The sequence below is a fragment of the Pseudorasbora parva genome, chromosome 13 (assembly GCF_024679245.1).
Source record: "Pseudorasbora parva isolate DD20220531a chromosome 13, ASM2467924v1, whole genome shotgun sequence".
Lineage (NCBI taxonomy): Eukaryota > Metazoa > Chordata > Actinopteri > Cypriniformes > Gobionidae > Pseudorasbora > Pseudorasbora parva.
The window spans coordinates 13,077,811-13,101,268 of NC_090184.1; the positions used below are offsets into that span (position 1 = coordinate 13,077,811).

Here is a 23,458-nt window from a genome sequence, read left to right on the forward strand (position 1 = left end):
ATCCACCAAACGGGCTGGCCAAGTAATAAAAAATAATATTCCAAATAATTGCAGGTGTATGAGAGATAAAATGTTGTGTTTATTTGATAAATACATTTAGCTGGGAATTTTACAATTCCTCACGTGTAATGATTGGAGAGCCGAGGCTCATTATAATATGCAAAACCAATATCCAATCATAGCAGTGGCCGTTCACTTCTAAGTCTTCAATGCGGCACGCCCATAAAAACCGAAAAATCTTTAAAAAAATAAAATAAATGGCAGATAATATAATGAAACAAAATGCCACTTAAGTGTATAAAGTTAAAGTTTATTATAACTTTGTTTTTTAAAGTTAATACAAATTAAATTGCAACCTCAACATGTGTAATTACAAATATATTTAAATACACTAAAACACACAAAAGTATATTATTTCCATAAGTACTCTTTTTAAAGTGTGTAAAAAGAGTGCTTAATTGTAAGGTCAGATATTCCTAGTCCCTCAAAATGTGCCAAATTGATTTCTGGTGAAAAACCTCAACACAGACCAGCTGTTGTGATAGAGCTGAATGGTCCTTTGACAAGCTCTCTGTAGGGAACCCGCATAAAGACCTACGTAAAGCCTACGTAAAGCCTTTGAAAAACACACAGGTAGCCTACTGTTATTTCACAACTTGTTTTAAAATAGAACTTTTCAATCAATAAATCTAGTTTATTCCAAAAAGTTTGCAAACAAATTTAACACATATACACATTTAAAATATATTTTTCTTATAGGAAAAAGTTTGATTTATTTTTTATTTATCAAAAAATGTTTTTTTAATTTTTTTAAAAGCATCACATCATCGTGATTATGCTGAGATAATAAGATAATCATTTTGTAGCAAAGGATAGTATTATGATCCCATAGCAGGCTTGTTTAAATGGCTGAAATAAGGTCTGTGTTTGTTAATGTCATTTTATTCTATGACATAATATATCAGTATTACCCCTTTTTTCAAGCCGTTCTTGAAATGTTTCTTGAAAAAGGCGGTTTCTAACAAGTTGCTAAATGGGACTACAGAGGATGTTGGGGAGATTACAAGGCATCAGGCCGAAAAGGTAAGCTCAGTCCGCTTTTACAGCTTCATTATGCTTATAATTGTGCTCTTATAAACTAGTCTAACTCAAACGTTCTGGGAAAATGTTTTGAGATAAAAACTGAAAGAGTTTTCAGAAGCTAGTGATGGTGATGCTGAAGTTGAGTGACCGTGGTGTAGTCTGTTAACTGTAGGAGTGAGCTTTTTACTTCTGGTAACTAGACTGGGTAAACCCAGACTGATCTGCCAGCAATTTGATTTGGCCCTGCAACTCAGTCTAGAAACCTGAACATTAATTTCTACTCCTTCTGTTACACTTTTGCGGGAACCAGTAACAGACTGGCTTATTCACCTGGCATGCTGTTGGCAGGTTTAACACAATGACAGATAAGGAAGTGATGGGTCGCTGCTCGTTGATCACGGCCTTTTGTGGTCTGATTAGTAGAAGGACTATCCAATTGCATACAGAGTCATTTGAATAATGCTCATTTATCACTGGTGTGCAGTAGAAAATACATAGCAGACTCCCCAGACAAATGTTCAGTCTTAAATTGAGCTTGGTCTGGGGATAGCCAGACAACCTGGTAACTGCATTTAGGCTTCAAAATTCATAAAAGTTGTGTTCATCTGTGAGAATTACCTTGATAGACCAAACGTGTAAGTATAAACTTTAACTGATCACAGAGCTTGTTTTTTCGCGATAATCCAAAAGCCTCTAGATCTTGGAAAATCCTATTGGGTTTTTCTCAAGGGAACCAGTGTGATGCTAACAGCCAGTTGGCCTACAAAGTGGTTGACATTGTGCTCTGCGGGCCCCTCACACCGCATGTCTGTCCTCTACGCCACTGATAGAGGTTAAGGCAAGCTGAACACACATTTACAACTTGTTTATTTTTCCTACCTTTTTTTGTAATTCACTAATCTTGATATTTGTTTTCCTCTAGTATAACAAGAAGTCTATAACACTTTTTCAACTGCAGCATCTTTAGCGCTTATATGTTATTTATACCAGAGGGTGAGGCAAAGTTTAAACGTTGCTCCTTATCTGAGGCAGAGCTTTTATCATTTGCCAGAGAGAGAGCATAACCTGATCCAAGAGGTGCAGTTTCCCCTTTTTGAGTCTTTCTTCTTTACAATCAAATCTCACTGAATCCTGTAGTTAATGGAAAATCAGCAACTTTGACAATCAACGACATACAAGTTTATGTGAATAAAACAGTGTTCCTTTTCAGATCAAGGTTGGTCAATTTAAACACAAATAAGACTAAAATGCACTGCAGTAGTTTTACAAACTCCTGAGCTTGAACAGAAACTGAACTTTCAGTAAATCTATGTAAACTACTGCTCTCAGTTCACACTGTCTGTTTTCCCAAATAGAATACTAGAGTTGAGCATCTTGATTGTGTCTATTCAAAACTCAGTCCCATGTCTGCAGGGTGCAGTGGTGGTTTAGAGCTCCAGCTGTGGCTACATCTCCTGGGAGTAAACATCTGAATTCCCATGGGTTTATACAGGGTCATGGGCGAGTACTAGTAGACATCTAACAATGCCTCAGCAGCCCTATTAAAAACAAATTATTTCAAGAACATAAAAAATAAAAAGCTATGAGAATGCAGTAAATTCCACCACAACTTGCTTAATTATCTCCGATTGAGAAAAATAAAGGAAGAGTCAACCACTACCTCCAGAATTATTGATTGCTTACTAACAGACATGAACATCTAGACATAATCTGTTGACTTGCATTTATTGCACAGATTTGAGGGAAAACTGTATAGGATGGGCAATTTTCTTCTGTGAATGGGTCAATAAAAAACAAGTGTGTACAAGATAAAAGAAAAATATTAGTAAAATCTCAAAAGTTTGAATGACTTGTTATGAAATGTCATGTGTGGTAAAGATCAAGTAAAATATAATGCAAATTTGTTAATTTATTTGATCGGAACTATGCATGTTAATTAACATTAGTATAACGGCAAATACACACAAAGACATAATATACATACATATTTATACAAATATACATACAACACTGATGTCACTACATAAAAGCCTTGTTGGCTGTTGGCTGTTGGCTCTTGTATTTTAAAATGATTTAAGCCATACCAAATAAAGGCTTTTTAATTATTTCCTCATCCTTTACTTAACTGAGTGCCTTGGACCTGCCTTTTTTGCCATTCGTCTTTTCCCTTTCCCAAGAGCACCGATTACAGACTATTTAAACTCCACCAGAGCGCCGGGTTGAATCTGTTACAGTTCCTTGTTGGCTGTTGTCTGGGTTTATGGTTTAGCCCAGTTTTTGTGTTACTTTTTGTTATTAAAGAGCTCTTAAGTACTCTACAGCTGTTATGCACTTGGGTTCTGTTTTCCACAGCCATAATTTACCAAAACCCAGTTTGCAAACTCTCTTGTTCCCAATGCAAGAGGATCTTTCCATCAGGCCTTATGCTCAGGTGCTCCATGACAAAGCATCAAGGCTGTACAATGGTGAATCTAGGATCGAGAGTTTATTCTATGGAGGCCTTAACACCCAAATTCTGTCGTCTGAGCTTTGCAATGTCCTCCACTGTACCTATTAAGAGCTCTTCAGCAGTGGAGTCCTGCAGCTCCCCCAGATGATGGCAATCACAAAACATCACTGTTTAAAGCGTCTTGGTATGCTCCAGCAATCAAAAAATGCTGCTTCCCAATGAATGATGGTTCAGGGGGTCCCTAGCCTAGGCTGCGATTCCGGTACTCTCAATGGTCCTGACTCTGTGGGGCCCAGAGGCCCCATTTCTAGTGGCCCTAGTGGGTCCATGTCCATTGGCCTCAGTGTTCTCGAGTCCAATCATCCCAAGTTTGGTGATCCCAAAGGTTCCAAGTCTGTTGATCTAAAGTCAGGTGGTCACCAGATTTCCCTGTCTCAGCCACAGAAGCCATTTACAGCCACCAGCTTTCCCCATCTTGGTCACGGATGCTGTCCCAGAGCCGCCCACTCTCCACATCATGGCCATGGATGCTGCCCTGGAGCCACCTGATATTTCTGTTATGGCCTATGTGGAGGCCTCTCTTACCCAGTCTTTTGATGTTCTCCTGTGTGCCACATACACCACAAATATGCCAGAGGCTCCATCTGACCCTGAACCAGACTGCCAGCTAGTTTCCTTCAGCCCGGAGTTTCCGGAGCCTTCTTCAGAGTCCGCTCCTGTGCCTGTCTGTGTGAATCACTGTGAGCATACTAAAACGAAAACACATGAGAACCTGGTGAAGGGCTCAGGTCCAGATTGTCCTACGAAGGTCCTTAGAATGTGAGAGGAGAGGATCAGCCTGTCGCATATCACATACTGCAAGAATACCCCTTATTTAATAAGGCTTACTAAGTTGCCATATTCCTGTCCTGGTTTCGAACCATTATAGAGGAAACGTCACCAACGGGTTTTTTCTCAGGGATACACCACCCAAAGGGACATGGCAGGCAGCTATGGCCATCAAATACACCTTCAGTATGGAAGGGGATAACCCTGCAGAAAAACAATACTTCGGTAACTGTACCAACCGGGCAGTAAACGGGACCCCCACTGTTGAGTTCCACAGCACTTCAATGAATACAGTTTCCTTGTGGAGGGAACTCTGTCTGGAGGGAAGTATGGTCTCAACAATCTCAGTTGAGAGACTTTTATCTTTGGCAGCCATACTATTAGCTGATGGTGTATTATTTGATTAACTATGGTCCCTTCTATCGGTCACTTTCAGCGTTGTGTTGAAATATCGACACTAGAAGTCACTAAAACCTGTTCGCTCCAGGACTTGGGTCGGGCCCCACTCTTGTTGGAGGGGGAGTACATTTTACCTAGTCAAAAAAAGAACAATTTCCTCTTCCCCTGGATCACACAGTACTGTGCAAAAGTCTTATTATTATATATTTTGTTGTAGTGTGTCAGTAGGAAATATCCGTTTACATTTCCAAACATTCCTTTTGCCATTAATTCTCCACACGCAGATCTGATCTCACCATTATTGATTCTGTCTGTGATTACATGAAGAAACAGAAAAAACGGAGACAAACAAAATACAGAAGAACTGCCTCAACAGCTCCAAAACACTTGAAGAAACTTAACTGCAAATATCACTTACATAGTAAGCACCTAACAAAAACCTTCCTGTAAAAAAGTATGAGAATTCTGTTTTAATTTATTGAACACACTGGCCTTCAGACGTGACAGAACTGGCGATAGAGTGCTAACAGTAAAGTCATTATGCAAACAGAGCTCCAGCCAGATGTCAATAGCTGACTGTGGCGAAGGCCCTCTGTCCTTCAGATTGTCATTCTCAAGGTCTCAGTCTTCACACTAGCCTCTTTTCTTCTCAAAACTCCCCCATGTCTCACTGCCCCACTGTATTGGCAACATTATATAAAGCAATGTTTAGCCTTCATCAGACTATTATGTATGTCAGAATCTGAAAAAAATGCACCCACTTTCACGTGCTATTGTTATATTTTCACATTTAAATAACATTTGATTCCTTTGACATTCCACTGTTTCTCGTAGACTTGAGCCAATAACAACTGCTCACTAAGAAGTCGCCCCACCCATTCTTGCTTTGTGCAGGAACTGTAAAATGTGTGGAGGATAAATATTGAGCATTGTCATAACAACGTTTCAAAGGTCAAAGAATCCAGCTACTGACTTCCGTGGAAGAAAAAAAAAACACAAAAGCCAGCATCCTTTATTGCTTTGAGGTTCTACTAAACCTTTATTTATTAATTGTACTAATCATGTGAAATGTTTTTTATGGATCCATCTTATTAGTTACCAATCCTTTTTCAAAACATAACTTGTGTCATCTTCTAGTAGTAATACCATTAAATGAATGTTCCAGAAAATGGGGACTTAATCAAAGTAAAAAAACAAAACAAAAATACTTTACATTATAGAAAGTGATGCTGAACATTGTATATCCATTTCATTTAAACCTACATGAGCAGTTTGACAAGGTAAATTACTATACACTTTGTACAAGTTGAACTCTGTCATTTTATTATCTCTATATTTAACCTTCCCTCTCCATAACCAAACCCGAAAGAAAAATATACATTCTTCAAGTTACATTTTGAGCATTTGCTTGTATGTTACTTTATACTAATTCTACATCATAAATTAATTTGGGGCCAAATACATCTTTACATTACCAAAACGTTTGACATGCTAGAGATGATTTTTTGGTTAATCGATATGAAATAAAAGTCCTTCATCGTATGTTCTCACACAACAGTGGCTGCATTCATATTCATGTAACAATCACTTCAGGGTCATTATACAGATGTCACGTTCTATGAGGGGGTGAGACCACCCTCTGCATTTGATTCATTAGCAAAACTAATGCCCCGAGGCGCATGGGCGTCATCAACATTTCGGAAATGCTTCAAACACCCACTTTGTGTGTTTGTGTTGCTGAGGACACAGATAGAAATTTTGCATTCCTAGCCAAAATGCTTCAAAAGGGTGTATAACCTCTGGTCAACTGATTTGACCTCTTGTTGACAGTTGACCCATTTGTATGACACAAAAGAAAGTCTGTTTGAAAAGAAAAAATGAATGAAACCTCAAGCCATGATAGCTTGCTAGTTTTCAGTGGGATCAAAATCAGTCCCAACCAGAGTATGGGTTAACCGAAAATGTTCCTGTTGACCGTTTATTATTTTGACAGATTACACTGATCCCTTTTAACTTGTAACTGTAATTCCCACCCCTGTCCAGTCCATGTTATAATAATGAAGTTATAATACTAACTTTATATTTATTTACTTTATAATACTTTATAATTACATAATTATGTTTCTAAATGGACTGCATTTATATAGCACTTACATCAGACCCATGGTCACCAAAGCACTTTATATATTGCCTCACATTCACTCATTCATTCACTCTTTCATACACCGACGGCGTTGTCAGCCATGCGAGGTGCCATCCAGCTCGTTGCATTTATGCATTTATTTAGCAAAATGCCCCTCTCCAGAGTTATTTTTCTAGCTGACTATTATGTGTATGTAGGCCTGTCAGTTGTCACGATAACAAATTTCGCTGGACAAGAAATTGGCCAAGAAATTACTACGATAAACGATAATGTTGTTCTGAGACCATTTTCATCTAAAATAATGATAATGGCATAATAATGCAGGTACACTTTTTCAAAGATCAATACAATTATTTCTAAAGACTATTTAACACTGAAAATGGAAAAACAAATTAAATATCCACAATAAATAAACAAAACAACCAAAAACAATAAAAGCGATGGACTCTCAGTGTCTGTTAACAAAAAATGCACTTGAATAAATACCAAAAACAATAAATAAAATGGATGAAAACTGCAACGGATGAGTACATATTATATTGTGTTTTAGGTGCATATTAGGGGGTGACACGGTTCACGAAACCCACGGTTCGGTTCGTATCACGGTTTTAGGGTCAGGTTTTTCGGTTCTGTACGGTTGTTGTTGTTGTTTTGTTTTTTTATTGTTAACACTCCAGAAATTTACTTCAGCGATATATAGCTTAATTATTCACAATGTAGGATACAGTATTCATTTTTTTATATATCATGTAATCACGCACAACAAACTTGACTTGACCATCTCTGAGGAAAGCTAGGTGAGATTTTGTCACAGCAAGAGAAAAGACATTGATGACATGCTTTTCATTTATTTGGCAAAAAAAGGAAGATTGTGTATTGCTATCTCTAAGGAACTTATGCCTTTTTAGCACACAAAGCCAACTTCAGTGTAACGTTAGCTTGTTTATAATTTACAGAGTCCGCACGAGACCCAAATTACGCTTGCATGTCAAATTTTGTAATTTTGCGTGCAGCTCTGCATCACGCAGGCACACAGTCTGCGCGTAGAGTATAAACACCTCCCCAAATGGACGAGGCGTGCGTGCAGTCAGTGAGAGAGATGAAGAAAACAAGCATGCAAATGGAAATTTTCGCGACCGGAAAAATTATCGAGCTATTAATTGATTTCTTGACTACCGCGACAGGCCTACGTGTATTGTCACTGAATTGCTTTTCTGAGGTATATAACATAACAAGGTAGTAAAGACATCATTAAAGTAATACAAGTAATTAAATAAAGTAATTAAAGCACGTTGACGCAACAACATCAACAACGCTCTCGCACCAACACAACACGTATCATGGTGCTCTTGTGTCAGAGATTAATAATTTCTAAATTAAGTTTTTTGTGCCAACAAAATATTTGCGTCATTCATAAAAAGAGGTTAAATCACTGGAGTCACATCTTACTTTTATAATGTCTTTACTACTACCTTACTGGGGCTTTAAAGTGGTAGTTGCACAGGCTGTCAGTCGAGGGACAGAAAGCTCTCAGATTTCATTAAAAAGGTCTTGAATACCTATATTGAATACTAATGGAGTAAAAGAGCTTGAATAAAATGTAATATTAAATAACTTTACAACTACCATTATGAAAAAAAAGTTCAGTTTGTGACCTTCTGCGGTTTCTTGAGTCACTAATTGCACCCAAATCTCTTTTGAACATGATGCATTTAAGGAGCACGGTCCTCACATCATCGCCATATCCTGTGCCCACTACTTGATTACAAACTTGCACTGTTTACAAAATGGGTAAATATAGAAAAAAACAGAAATACATACACATTTGGATATATGTTTAAACAACAGTTGATGCCACTATGGGGGGTAACCATACGATACTAACCCAAACAAGCAGATGCACAGCATGATATCGCAAACATATGCACGCCTAAAATAGTACCAGTGTCTGGCAATCAACAGTGTGTGACTGGCAATCAACTCAGAGATTTGAACTTGATTCCAAGCTGTCCAAGTGAGTCTTTTATGTGAGAAATACAACCCCAGAATTAATTTAAGCTGTGTTTTGTGCAGGGAAACATCGGACTGAATGCCGTGGGAACAAATAGACAAACAAATTAGCCAAATGTGTAATGAATGAATGAGATACTAAATTAACAAAAGTATTTGGTAAACCACTCCAAATCATTTAATTCAGGTGTTACAATCACTTCCATGGCCAAAGGTGTATAAAATCAAGCACCTAGGCATCCAGATTGCTAATACAAACAGTTGTGAAAGAATGGGTCACTTTCAGGAGCTTAGTGTATAAAAGCATGGTACTGTGATAGTATTATAACAAAATGGAAGCAAATGAGAACAACAGTAAGAAATGTATTGACCCCAACTAAAGATATTCAATTAAGGGCAATGAGTGATTTTCTTTTTTTCATTTGTTAGGTTCATATTAACAGCATATATAGCAGGATGTACTGTACTGTACACTGCTGTCACTTTTTTGTAAGTCGCTTTGGATAAAAGCATCTGCTAAATGATTAAATGTAAATGTCACTTTGATACACAGAACTAATGTACACATGCAATTTCTTTACTTGTTGTTTACATTCACGGACATAACTGATTGTGGTTATGTGAATTGTGTGTTTTTGACAGTTTAAGCACAATAAGACGTGAAAGAGAACTTACTGGATGCACACTAGAGTGCGGATCGGGCCACATTTTTCTGTCCGAGCCCGACCCGCATCCGACAGAGCAGTAACCCGAACCCGACCTGAGCCCGATATTAGTATATTTTTTTTTCCTCATTTACTAATGACACGTACATTTGCTTGTGTGGAAAGCCCGCTTTTATTAAGCAACTGTAGGAAGGCATTCTGAAATGTTTACAGACGAGCGCATCAGCACGTGCATGGGGCATCAAACGTTACACAGAGCCCAAACGAGGTTTTATGCAGAAAAAGGATTGCATCAACTGTGGATGGCTTCAAGGCTGTCCTGCTGCCAGCAGCGCTGAAGTTGCGCTCACTGGAATGACAAGGATGCCGCGGGCAATATGCACGCACGTGTTGCGCGTTGTTGTCGCGGTGACATAAACAAATTTCCGCATGCAGGAAGACGGATGTTAGGGTAATATTTTACATTTATTTTAATCACAAAAACAAACCATTGCATCAAGTTATACAGGTCCATTGGCTACTTGCATAATAAGCAGTTTTAAATTCAAAAGGTTCAATGCCTTATCGCGCTGACGTGACCGAGCCGTCAGGCTCGGGTAGGGTATCCATCCTCTAATGCACAGAAAACCATATATTAGAAGTTTAGACTGTTATGGCTTTAAAACACATGCAGATAATAAACTGTCATAATGATGAAGAACTGCGATTTCATGAGCATGACTGCAATTGAGATGATATTCAAAATCAAACAGATGTTTTAGTTTTTGGCAGATTATCTGAGGCACAATCTGTAAAGGCTCCATCCTCTTCTGGAAAGCAGGGTGGGGAGCATCAGCTCATGTGCATTTGAATATATATGTCCACTCAAATGGACATTTACAACAAAGAAACAAAGAAAAAAAGTAAAATAAATAAATCCAAAGCTAGAACTGATGAAGGCATAATACCATTTTTTTTTTACCCCTTAGCTCATCACTTTCCCATACCCCTTTTTGTGCATCACGTGAAGGGGTAGGGGTGTCTCAGTTCTCTTTTGGCTGAAGTGGTAGGGGTAAGGGGAAGGGCCAGATAGCCCTACAAACAAAGATTTTTCGTGACAGCACTACGAGCGAAGGGGTGCGATGAATTTCCTTGCATACACCAACTACCGTGCTGCTTGAATGCCTGTAGTGATGATCGATCACTTATGTGTTGTCTGGATGCAAGTTTGTGAACTAATAAGTGATGTGCACTAAAAATTAATACATTAATAATACAGTATATCTGGTCATCCTTAAAGGGGGGGGGGGGGTGAAATGCTGTTTCATGCATACTGAGCTTTTTACACTGTTAAAGACTTGGATTCCCATCCTAAACATAGACAAAGTTTCAAAAACTAATATTGGACGTTTGATGGAGTATTTCTTTGTCAAAAATACTCCTTCCGGTTTCTCACAAGTTTCAGAGAGTTTTTTTCAAGTATGGCTCGGTTTGACGTTAATAGAACGGAAGGTCCTTGTATGGGCCGTACGGGCTCTTCTCCCGGTAGGGTGTGCGTGCGCATGACTAGAGTGAGAGAGGAAATGCACGCCCATAAACACTCGCTCAGATGCAGATCCACTCGTCCGTGAACACTTATGACGCGCCGCGCTACCGCTCCACTTTATTCCTATGGGTGATATCAACGCTTCAGCACAGCATTCCCGGAAGGCAGCGCTGCATTTGAACCGATTTGAATACAGAAATGACGGGAACATTCACAACATGGCAGATTTCCATGGTCAATGCTGTCACAGGACTTCATCAAATCATATCAAAGAAGTGTGTTTTTGACGGAGCGGTCCCAGTGATAAAGGTTCGGTCCTGCTTTGGAAGCAGCCGGTGAGTGAAACTGCTTCAAATGTCTATGCTGTTGGCTATCGTCGAGTAAACATCAGTAAACGACACGATCGCGTGCTTCGTCATTCAAATGCGCTAAAGGTTAACATTACTCTATTGTTGTTCTATATAACGTTACATTAGTCTGACGTGCAAAACCGTTTTGTTTGCTACTGCTAAGGTTTAGTCGCATACAATAGTCCATAAACCAAATCATGTCCTCATAAACTGCGAGTAAAGACACACAAATGTTGACAGGCCACTAAATACAGAACATACCACAGAGACGGACGTCCTGCTGTTGCTGTTTCTCCTGTTCAATTTATTTCAGCCTGATTCTGGGTCACGTATTAGCTGAATCCGATCGATAGCATACATGGGTCGATAGCATACTTGGGTTTCTCCACGCTTGAGAACGCTTTGGGTGTGCTCGTCATTCTTTAGCTCCGCCCACACGATACGCCTCCAGGCGCTCGTTTTTTCCGGAAAGACACGGTACAGCCTATATTTCTTTTATAAATATAATAAAACTAAAGACTTTTCGGATATATGAAGGATGCAATACTACTCTATAGGTACTTAAGATTGACATGAGATTGACTGAAACTGAGTGTTTCACCACCCCTTTAATAACACAGTCGATATAAACAGCCTGGGAATAGCTTGGCAGGACAGCTTGCCAAGTATGGACACTTTTAAAAAGGACTTGAAGACTTATTTATTTCATCAAGCTTTTGGTTTCTGATTGGGTTAGGAAACTGTGAGTGATTATGTGATTATGATTATATGTGTTTGATTTTTGGTGCCATGTGTTGATACCTTTTTTTTGTGTGTTATTGTAACTTTGGTGTAATTTTTGGTGTTGTTTGATACTCATGGACAGCACTTTGGTCCATTCTAATGGTTTTGAAAGTGCTTTAGAAATAAAAGTTGAGTTGAGTTGAGATATTTATATCGCGTATCGTCTGTAAACTCTTGCATCTCCAAGCATCAACTGACTCGTTTGTATAACATTGCAAAGACCTCTGTTATCAAAGCACCACAGTGCAACAAGACCATATCCGTACCTGTCTGCTCGGACCAGCATGGAATGGAGTGGTTAAAAAACAAGCAGAACAGTGGGGCCCATTGGAAAAGCGACTTAAATAGTCTTGTATGCTCTGTATCATTCTGTATCGTCTCAGAAAACGTGATAGCTCAAAGTATGTTTTTGAACTGAAAACGAGCACTGTTTAAAAAAAATCCAAAGCTCTTAACACATTATACTCCATCAAGTCTATTGCGGCCTCAAAACTTTGGCCAGTTGATGATACCTAGAATATCAAAATCAACTGCAGGCGGTCGATCCTTTTCCTATTTAGAACCTAAACTCTGGAACAGTCTTCCTAACATTGTTTGGGAAGCAGACACACTTTTTTTCCGCAGGTTTACTGCAGTCAGCCGGATCCAGGCCGTATCCAGACCAGATGGTGGACCTGTGTCTGGATATGACAAATACATCCCTGAAATGTCTGTAGAGATCGTGTTAATTAAACTTCCCCCTGTAAATGCCGCATCAACACGACATCCTCAATAAACCCGTCTCCGGCATGACAACTTCAATCTTTTGAATAATCTTACAAATATCTATTTACCTAATATGACTTTTCTCCAGAAGGAGAAAGGCCCTGAAGGAGTTTTGGTTCCTTGCCACCGTTGCCTTTGGCTTTTGGTTTGCTCAGTTGGGGACACCTACATTTAAACTGTATTACCGATCTGCCCGCATTGACACTATGTGATAATTGAAATTAGCTGGATAACATCACCATTTTCACCACACCGGCTGTACAGCCAAAATCTAATTCTGTTGCATTATCTTCCTGCTAACACTGTGAAGCTGCTTTGAAACAACTGGACTTGTAAAAAGCGCTATATAAATAAAGGTTATTTGATTTTTTGATATTTGATAAGATTTGATATGATATGATTTGTTTCAAGGGGCAAGGGGAAGGGGTAGGCATAGAGGTAAGGGTAGGCGAAGGGGTATAAAATAGAATTTGGATTGGGTCTAAATCTAGAACTGACTTGACAAGATACGCAAGAAACACATGCACACACTGAATATGTACATGAACCAGCAAATATGAGAGGGAAATGAGCTCAATATAAAGGGAACAGCACAAGGAACAGGTGAACAAAATTAAGCAAACAAGGACTAGACAAGGGGTGCGTCTCAATCAGCTCCCTTAGTTCAGTAGTCAGGGCACTGATCAGGCAGTCAACCCATTGACTTATGTCCTGATCAGTGCCCTGACTACTAAACTAAGGAGCTGATTGAGACACACGCAAGGACTAAACAAGGGGCCGTGGTAACAGGTAACATGGAGGTGGGACAAGAGGAGCACATGGCAAACACAAACAAAGCCATATGATCTCCGTTCACAATCTTGCCCACTGAGGAGGACAAAAACAGCCCCACTCTGGACCCAGAGCCCAACCAGCCACCTCCTATACCCTGTACGGAGTCCATGCCAGAGCCCACCACAGACATGGAAACACTGAGCCTGCCGCAATGTCAGTGCCAGAAAGAGACTGAGCCAGCCGTCGCCCCAGAGTCTGACCAGATGTCCTGATCAAGTCTCCTGTGTCTCCACTGATTGCGCCTCACTCCAAGTCTCCTGTGTCTCCGCTGGTCCTGTGCTCTGCCCCATCTCTGCTGGGTCCCTTTAGTCCCTTGACTTCTCCTCTGACAGTATCCAGCTCCACCTTGGCAAGAGGATCCCATGACTTCGGCTCCAGCCACTGGGCCCGTTACTCCACCTTGGTTCGTCTTCTAGTCAGTTCCACATTGGCTTCTTCCTCTCTCCAGGTTTGCCTTGGTCAGTTATCGCTCTGTCTGTGTTATTGCTCTACCTCTGTGCCTTCAGTTGCGTTTCATCCCTCCACCCTTTGGCTCTGCCAGGCTTCTCCCCGAAGTATACTTCGGGCTTTAGGGTGGTAGTAATTTGTGTGTTTATCTCTATTCATGAGAGTGACATTTAATCTAAATGAGTAAGAATTCTGTGTACTTAATCCCTTTTTGTGTTCAGTTTGAGTATATATACAGTCCAAAATGTGTGCACATACTTTTGCTATTTGTTGTTTATAAATCCTGATATGTTTTATAGATCAGGACAGTCTGGTCGCTGCAAATATACTTTGTGCGTATTACATTGTGTTACATGTTGGATTGGGATTTTCCTTTGCGTTGTAATCCTTCCACACTATTTTTCAGTTGGAATTTTTTTTTAAATGATAAGGACAAAATCGACAAAATCACAGTGGTGGGGATATGCCCCACCCGCAAATTACATCTATGTGTGTGTTTTGGTGGAAGGTCACATTCTTGTTTTGACCGATTGTGACAGAACAGGGAAGAGGAAAAAAAAAAAACATATTTCTTCTGAAACGGCTTAAAATGTGTATAACTAAAAAAAAAGCAAAATTCTTTTAAAAATCAGAGCAATTTCGTCACTAGTTTTACTAGATAAGTCTAAAATGCATAGCTTTATAAGCACCAAATATAAATGCCCCAAAATAACATTAGGCAGTAATATGTACCAGCCTACACTACTGTTCAAACTTTAGGGTCAGTAAGATTTTTTTTGGCTGTAATGGCTGCTGAAAATTCATCTTTTCCATTTCAGAAACTTACAATATATATATATATTATAATATTTCAATAAATAAATGCAGCCTTAAAAAGAGATTTAAGAACATAAGTGACTTCTTTCAAAAATATATTTTTTTAAATCTTACGACCACAAACCTTTTAGAAGGTAGTCATTTCCAAGTCAAACAAATAAAAAGGTTGTCACTTTGTAACTTTATTTCTTGCAATTGTAACTTTATACCTCACAGTGTGACATTTTCTTACACACATTGAAATGAATAACTGCAAGGATTCCCTTTAGGACCCTCAACTGCAGTAAGTGATAAATCATATGTCCTCCACTGTCTGCACTGCTCATTTATATAAAGCTGAAATTTTCTCAACATTTTCAAATGGTCAGACATGGCCATAATACAGTTGTCAACAGTTAAAACTGTGACCATAGAAAATATCTGGACAAAAGTGCATAGAGGCTGAACAGTCTCCCAACAAGTTTTGTTTTCAGAAACAGAAAGAAGCACAGAAGGAGGTGGAGTAGCTCATTTGCTCCCGTCAGACTTCACACTATGCCGCCACTGGTGAAATTAGCTCTGCTCTCTGACCTTTACTTAAACAAACCAAGAAACTCGCTCTTCTCCTGAGATTTCAGTCGTGGCGGCGTGGCTGATGGGGGAAACTGTAGGACTAATACTGAAATTCCAGAACAATGATCAAATCTGCAGGGGTACAACAACACTAACTGCAATTATGAGAAATCAACAATGAAAAAATCCACATCTCTCTGAGTTCTGAAAGAGCTGCAGAGATGTGTTCAGAAATAGATGGTGGTGTAGTTTTGAAATTGGGTGAGGAAAGGTTGTAGGTTTGAATCCCAGTGGGACAGATTCACTTAATCAAGACATTTAGACACTTTATTTCACTAGTCACTTTGTATAAAAGATGCATTAAACAAAGTGAATGATAATGTACAAAGACTTGTGACTTCTGCTGCAGAACATAAGTATATTGTAACGATTCAATAAGATCACTAGCCTAATTAGTTATTAACTACTGGAATTATCCGAAGTGGCTTAGGCTACACGGAATCGGCAATTTAGAATTTAAGAATTTAAGCAATTTAGAAGATTATCTTCCTCGATAGCTCAAAATTACTGTGCCAATGATAAGTGACTCCCCAGCAACAATAAAAAAGTTGCTTCATATAGAAAATACCTGTCTGGATGATATATAGCCTAGTTCTTATGCGGCCCATATGAAGCTTTCACAGGAGCACTTCACTCAGACTCTCGCACAGACTACAGACTGACGTGACAACAGAGAAAGAAATACCTTTTTGCTTGTCCATCGCTGGAAATGATCAAAGCGTCCTAGTGAAATGTTCTCGGTCGCTTCTTGAGTTCATCGCCAAGTCTTTTCCTGGATGTGTAAACGAAGTCAAATTGAAATTAAGTTCAATTTCGAAGCGATTCAAGGAAGAGTTGCAGGTCAGGCGACAGTCAAGTGAAGATAACAGTCCAAAACAAGCGGCTACATTGTCAACATCCACTCCACATCTCTGTATCACTGGACTCTCCGCCTCCAGCGGTGCTTCTGAAATCAGCCAATATACAGCAGCTCAACAGCGCCACCCAACAATCTCGATGCGGACTATAGTGGCAATTACAAAATAACCTGTAAATGATTAGCTACCACTGAACAGTAAATTATTTATGTGAGGAAATAAATTGTGATTTAATTTCAGTTTATGAATGAAAACACGGCGCAATATTTACATGACCTTAAAGATGGTTCACCTAAAAATGAAAATTCTGTCATTATTTAGTCACACTCAAGTTGTTCTGTAACAATTTATTTGTTATGCCGAACAAAGGAAGATATTTGGGGAAATTATTTCGACAGCTGACTACCATGGTGGGAAAAATACTATGGTAGGCAATGGCTTTCGAGATCTGCTTGGTTACAAACATTCTTCTAAATGTCTTTCTTTGTGTTCAGACGAAAGAAACTTATAGGTTTGGAACAAAATAGAGGGTAAGTAGGCTAAATGATGACAGAATTTACATTTTTAGATGAATCCCTATCCCTTTAATACAGAACACCCTGGTTATAGTGATGGGAAAAATATATGAGGAAGAAACAAATACATATCAATGCTTTTGCGAAAAACCTTGTTTTATCTTCCAAAACTTCACGTTTCTTCACTTCAGCCTTCAAACAAATCCGTATCTATGTATGTCAAAAGTTGCCCACCTTTATGTATCCTATTATCTAGGATGAGAAAGACTTCATCAAATGCATTTTCAACAACAACAAAAAAAAAACAGACACATAATACTGTTAAAATCATAAACTTTATTGAACTGAATATTAATTCAAATGATCTGTTAAAATCATTAAGCCACTTACAAATCAAAATAAAAAACAACAATACCACTGATAAAATCACAACAATGTACACTCACTTTACTAAAATCCATTTTATTTCTTTTCATTCATCACACTTTTAAATAAAAAAAGGAAAAGAAGAAAAGCACTATTCATGAAGTAGAGAAAGATCGGTGTTATGTTCATAATTGGAACATTTTGCACATTAAAATTGTCAGATGCATGTAGCCTACATGTGGTTAAAAAGAGCATATTTACTCATTGTGAAAACATTCAATCTTGTAAGTGTAAATAAGTGAATCAAGTGCTCTTTAGGATGAGTGCCTTTACTGAAATTTTCCTAGCAAAATTAAATTGATCAAGATGGCTTGATTTCTGAAGCCACAAATATTTTCACACCAGAAAAACATGATTATTCTGTATTGTGAAGTGTGAATCAGGTGTCAGATTGTGTTCTCATAAAGTTATTATTTCCTGTTGAAGGAAAAGCTAACTGCTACCAGCAAGCTATTAAAACAATAAATAATATTATTGATTTGTTAAGCGAAAAGCCAAGAATAGCTCTCTAGCCAGTAGAGTCACATATTTCCTTTGGAGCAGTTCTTCTAAAAAACTGAATGGTGGAATGTCTATTTTTGTACTTTTACATTCACAAGTTGATATGTGTGTTTCTTTTTAGTGATGGTTTTGTTCTTATTACATTTCTGCTTTGTAGGTACAAACTCTAGGTACAAATAATGCACTCTATCTAAGCACTTCATTTGGTCATTGGAGCAAAAAAGAAAAGAAAAGAAAGCATAATTTAATTTGTTCAGAGATCAACACACAAAAGTCATTAGAAGTAAGCAAGAAGAATATCCGAACCACAGGGCCATTGAGAACAGATTTGAAATGTGTTCATTCTTTTTCATATAGTTAATTAATTAATATAATTATGTATACTTTGTTGGATAATTGCAGTTCAGTAAATTCATCTTCCTGTAATTCCAATTCAGCATCCTGTGAGTCGCGACCAATTTAACTCAAATCCACATTTGTGAACGGAAAGAGCCAGTTAAACTCTATAACTCTACAGAAAGCAAAACCCAGGGTTGTAAAATCAAACCATCAGGTCTCAACGTATGAAATCCCTTTATTTTTTAACCTATCCTTATCCTATAAAACAGGAACACTATAAAAAAAGAACATTCCACTCGTCAAGAACAAAAGGGGATAGAACCAAAACAGTAAAGGTGCTTTACAAGGCAATAGCAGCAAAATGGGAAAGAGGGAGCGAAAAAAGACGGAAGAGAGGGAGCGAGTGAAACTGTTCGATCAATATATCTTTGTCTTATTGATCGCACTCACGATTCACAATCCATCATCATTGTTTGAAGTAAAGCAGGATACATTTGCCATGCAGGATTCGTACGTATCATACCTAATATTTAATAAACTTTCACTAATGTACAGTAGCTCTCTTTGGAACAGCAAACTCTTGCTCTGCTGTTGCCATTGGAATTGTTGCTATACATGTATATCGTACCGCTGGTATTTGCATCGGTATTAAGGTATTATATTGTTTGTTTTATATTGGTGTTAAGGTGTAAAGAATGAGGGTGTGCAATATGTGCATCTTAAGTTTCTAGTATAAATTGTACTAATTTTCAAACTATCAGCAAAAGCTGCTTTGCTTAATACGGGTCAGTGACAAATAAGACTATAAAGAATAAAAAAAAGTTTATAAGTTTGACATTTTTGTTTTCATTTTCGAATAAAATAAAGCAATCTGCATTAGATCCAGCAGGCCAAGTAATCAAGCTTCGCTATCATCACCGATTCCTATGTACTCAATTGGCAACTTTCAAACAGGACGTCTTAGGCCTCGATCAGAGTGTTTTTCAGGTTTGAAAACGCATTCAGGTGCACAGCACTGCCTTTTTTTTGGTTAACGTTTTTTTTGATTTAGAAAGTAGCAGTGCTGCAGATTTTTTTTTTTGTTACTCTGCAATCCCTGAATAGCCTACACTGTTCTGTCAGTTTAATTAAGGTAACCGTCATTATAACGGAAGGCCCGCCTCTCCATTCATTCGATTGGACAATGGGGGGAAAACGCAATGGTGTTAGGCGCTTTTCTGCTCAGAGTTGAGTTTTTTAACCTCATGCACTCAAAGCGCTCCTAGAAAAACACAAGACGCAGCAGGCGGCTAAAACATGAGCCCCCCGGGGTGCATAAACAGCACGCAAAACGCTCACTGCCACTAGAAAACTATTTAAAAATGGCGCCTCTCACTGCAAAAATGTGTTCTATCATATAGGGGCCTTACTTAAGACAGTCTGCCTACTTGGCTGCTTCCATTGCACCCTGCTTTGCAACCTACCTCCTCCACAGCTCCTCCTTAAACTTGTGTTTAACTTAATCAATGTCATTCTGTTGTCATTGATGCAGGCTCTGTTCTCAATGGGGGATTTACGCTGCTCTCCCAGTTTAAAAATGGGAGGTTGTCCCCAGAAGCTGCTGCTGTTCCCTGCCTTGGCTTTTCATGGAGCTCACATATTTAAAAAAAAAGCCATATCGACAAATGTAACTTAATATACCAATAAAAACATTTGACTAAAAGTTTGTCTATGGAGTTTTTGACTTAATGACTTAAGTGGTCCAGACTGAAGTGTACATTTAGTGACTAAAATGACATATTTTTAAAATTTCACTATATTTGTTACAAATATCATTATTTATTAATTCATAAATATAATGCCGTTTTTGGGGATCGCACCATATGACATTTTACAACCTGAAATAACCTGAGGCGTCATACACAGGTCAAATGATCTGATATTGTAAGCTTATCTACCTCTAGAATATAATTACACATTTTATTTTTTATTTTATTTTTCTGCATGGTGGAGTAAGACCAAGACTTTAATTTAGCATTTAAAGTTTAAAATGTAAAGTTTTCCCATATTAAAGGGTTACTTCAGCGATTTAGCATATGGCTTTGTATCATTAGAAATCCGGTTGTACATTCGAATGATAGTGCTTGCCCCCCTCATATCCACCTAAGACAAGAAATGTATGTATTTTATTTTTGGAAAGAATCCCTTGATGCCGCAAATATCATAATTTTGCATCATCTGAGGATTTTTTGGCCAGATGCTGAAGACTACAGCCAGTAGAAGGAGCTATTTCCACATGTTTTCAACCCTCACAGCACTCAGCTCCGGCAGCCACGGGCATTCATGTAAACGGAGCGGTGCATAGCAAAGTGAGTGTTTCAACTTTTCAGACAAATTCCTATGAAAGTTAAACTTCCATGAACTGTGTTTTCATGAACTGAAAACACGCCAGACTGAACACGCGCTGTGAATGTATGCTGTGCCAGCGCTTACTTCAGCTCTAGTGATGAACGTAATCTGACTCCTGCTGCGTTTGTGCCGTGACTCTCGCTCGGCTCACTCACAGGTTATTGAACAGACACATTCAGTTTTTAATTATAGTGTCTGTTCTCTAACTGGACTGATTTTATAAAAACGAAACAGGGTGGGAAAGTGATCCAGTAATCCAGTGGTGGCACTGGGAGTGGCCTTGCCAGCGAAGCAAGTGCAATCTGGGAGTTGTTGTCTTTCATCCCCATGAGACAATGAGTCTTTCTCAGTCTATAAGGCACCAAATTCAAAAATAATTTCACATTTCTACTAAATTAATGACAGAGTTTAAATACAAAGCTAAATGCTAAATCACTAAAGTAACCCTTTAATAAGCAGTTTTGTTAAATAGTGGATATTTTTCTAATAAATGCTAATAAAAGATTATGCAAAACTACTTAATGTTTTCTTGTTAAGTATTTCATTCTTTTATTCTGGGCTTTTCTTCTTTACTTCATCACCCTGACATTTTTACTGCATGCTCCCCAAAAACATGCTCATAATAGAAGAGGTGTATTGAAGTTAGTGAATGTATGAATTACATTGTTGGGGAATGAACGTTATGTCACTGACCCATATTTTGAAGGTTTTTCATGCTTAGCACAGAAAGGCTTAAAAGTGTGGCAGTGATTTCATAGTGAATGAAACTCACAAGTTCCTGCTGGCCCATCTGGACTTCTGAATCATTCTGTAGGGATTTGGTCTACTCAAATAATTCATACCTGCTTCATGTGTACTGCTAGCTTTCATGTCTGTGTATATCATTTTAGCTTAACAAAGCACACAGAGAAGAGGACAGTGGAGTCCTGACATAGTAGCTGCAACTAGAAAAAGAGACATCACTGACTCAGACATGATTGTTAGCTGCAATCAGATATGGGGCTTATCAAACGATATGGATTTTTTGTTTTTTGCTGGCTCCAAAATCACATTCCTTATATCAGTTCCTCATCTTTCCTTATCTTATATCGCTTGCACTATTTTCACAAGTGGAAGTGCAGACGTGTGACAGTGTTTGTTAAAGAACGCATTTCTCTACTTTTAGAAGAGAGAAACTTTCTTTTTCAGGTCGTTCCTCTTCCAAAGGGAGAGCCGGTCGAATTCCTCTATGGTCATTCCAAAGACATTCTGGAATTCTTCAGGTGACAGGTGTCTCTGGAGAGAGAGGTTTATGTGGTCAACCTTTGTTCCCAACAGAACAGTGCAACAGGGTTAAATAATGGGCACAAAAAAACAATGTTTACCTCCAATCTTGTCCTGTCTACACCAGGTGGGAGTTTGTTTCTGCCTCTGTGGGTCACAATGAGCACCTCATATGGGTAAATCTGCCAAATGAACACATAGATGATGCAAACACATAATTAATGAACTTTGACCATGAGCAAGCAGTCACTTAGCTGCAATATTTACAAGAGCTCTGGTGAATAGAAATTAGTGATTAGTCGGCAGATTACACGGTTTCATTACCTTTTGTTCCAGCATACTAGGGAGTGAATTCCCCCTGTCTATCCTTCTGCTTTGGGCATCTCCATTCTATAAAACAAAGAAGACCACTGTAAGACTACATATCATAATCACAACTAGGATTTGTGCAAAAATCTGATCTTTAGTGTCTACTAAATTAAATAACTTGATCTGTTTTATGTGATAGGATATACATTTATTTGGTTACACTTTGGGCGCTATCAATGTGGCGCGATGCATGTGTTTTTTTTGCTAGTTTCAGCTCGACGCAGTTATAATTTTTATGTAGAGTACCACATTGTTTAAATAACAAATGCACGGCTTCAAACATAATGATATGAAACTGTATTTTTTTGTGAAGAATCAACAACAAGTGGGACACAATCATGAAGTGGAACGAAATTTAGCTCGAGCTCGAGCTCAGTGAGGTTGGATGAAGAGCTCTCTGCAGTTCATCCAGAGTGATCATGGGCCTTTTGGCTGCATCTCTGATAAGTCTTCTCCTTGTATGAGCTGAAAGTTTAGAGGGACGGCCAGGTCTTGGTAGATTTGCAGTGGTCTGATACTCCTTCCATTTCAATATTATCGCTTGCACAGTGCTCCTTGGGATGTTTAAAGCTTGGGAAATCTTTTTGTATCCAAATCCAGCTTTAAACTTCTCCACAACAGTATCTCGGACCTGCCTGGTGTGTTCCTTGTTCTTCATGATGCTCTCTGCGCTTTAAACGGACCTCTGAGACTATCACAGTGCAGGTGCATTTATACGGAGACTTGATTACACACAGGTGGATTCTATTTATCATCATTAGTCATTTAGGTCAACATTGGATCATTCAGAGATCCTCACTGAACTTCTGGAGAGAGTTTGCTGCACTGAGAGTAAAGGGGCCTAATAATTTTGCACGCCCAATTTTTCATTTTTTGATTTGTTGAAAAAGTTTGAAATATCCAATACAATTTGTTCTACTTCATGATTGTGTCCCACTTGTTGTTGATTCTTCAAAAAAAATTACAGTTTCATATCATTATGTTTGAAGCCTGAAATTTGGCAAAAGGTCGCAAAGTTCAAGGGGGCCGAATACTTTCGCATGGCATGTAAATAACAAATCCACCATGGTGTAAGTGCATCTGGCTTTCAA

The 23,458-nt window shown here is 38.5% G+C and overlaps 2 protein-coding genes across 17 annotated transcripts in view; both read right to left on the reverse strand.

Annotated features, from left to right (window-relative positions):
* Positions 1-16,623, reverse strand: part of LOC137039287 (actin filament-associated protein 1-like 2) — a 46,339-nt gene extending 29,716 nt beyond the window's left edge. Inside the window, exon 1 of the mRNA XM_067414638.1 lies at positions 16,395-16,623. Within this exon, the coding sequence (XP_067270739.1) occupies positions 16,395-16,410 (16 nt within the window). The 5' untranslated portion in view covers positions 16,411-16,623. The remainder of the gene's footprint in view (positions 1-16,394) is intronic.
* Positions 16,624-17,397: 774 nt separating this feature from the next.
* LOC137038544 (dematin-like) overlaps positions 17,398-23,458 on the reverse strand; it is a 75,165-nt gene continuing 69,104 nt past the window's right edge. For 15 of the 16 annotated variants that reach the window (XR_010897503.1, XR_010897505.1, XR_010897497.1 and 12 more), the window contains 3 exons: positions 22,323-22,388; positions 22,100-22,180; positions 21,954-22,010 (listed from right to left, as the gene is read on the reverse strand). Coding sequence is in view for 1 of the 16 variants with exons in the window: in XM_067413199.1 (XP_067269300.1) it covers positions 21,897-22,010; positions 22,100-22,180; positions 22,323-22,388; positions 22,486-22,490 (266 nt within the window). In the remaining 15 variants the exon portion in view is untranslated. Of the gene's footprint in view, positions 22,011-22,099; positions 22,181-22,322; positions 22,389-22,485; positions 22,491-23,458 lie in introns of all 16 variants that reach the window. The other variant, XM_067413199.1, reaches the window with a different exon arrangement.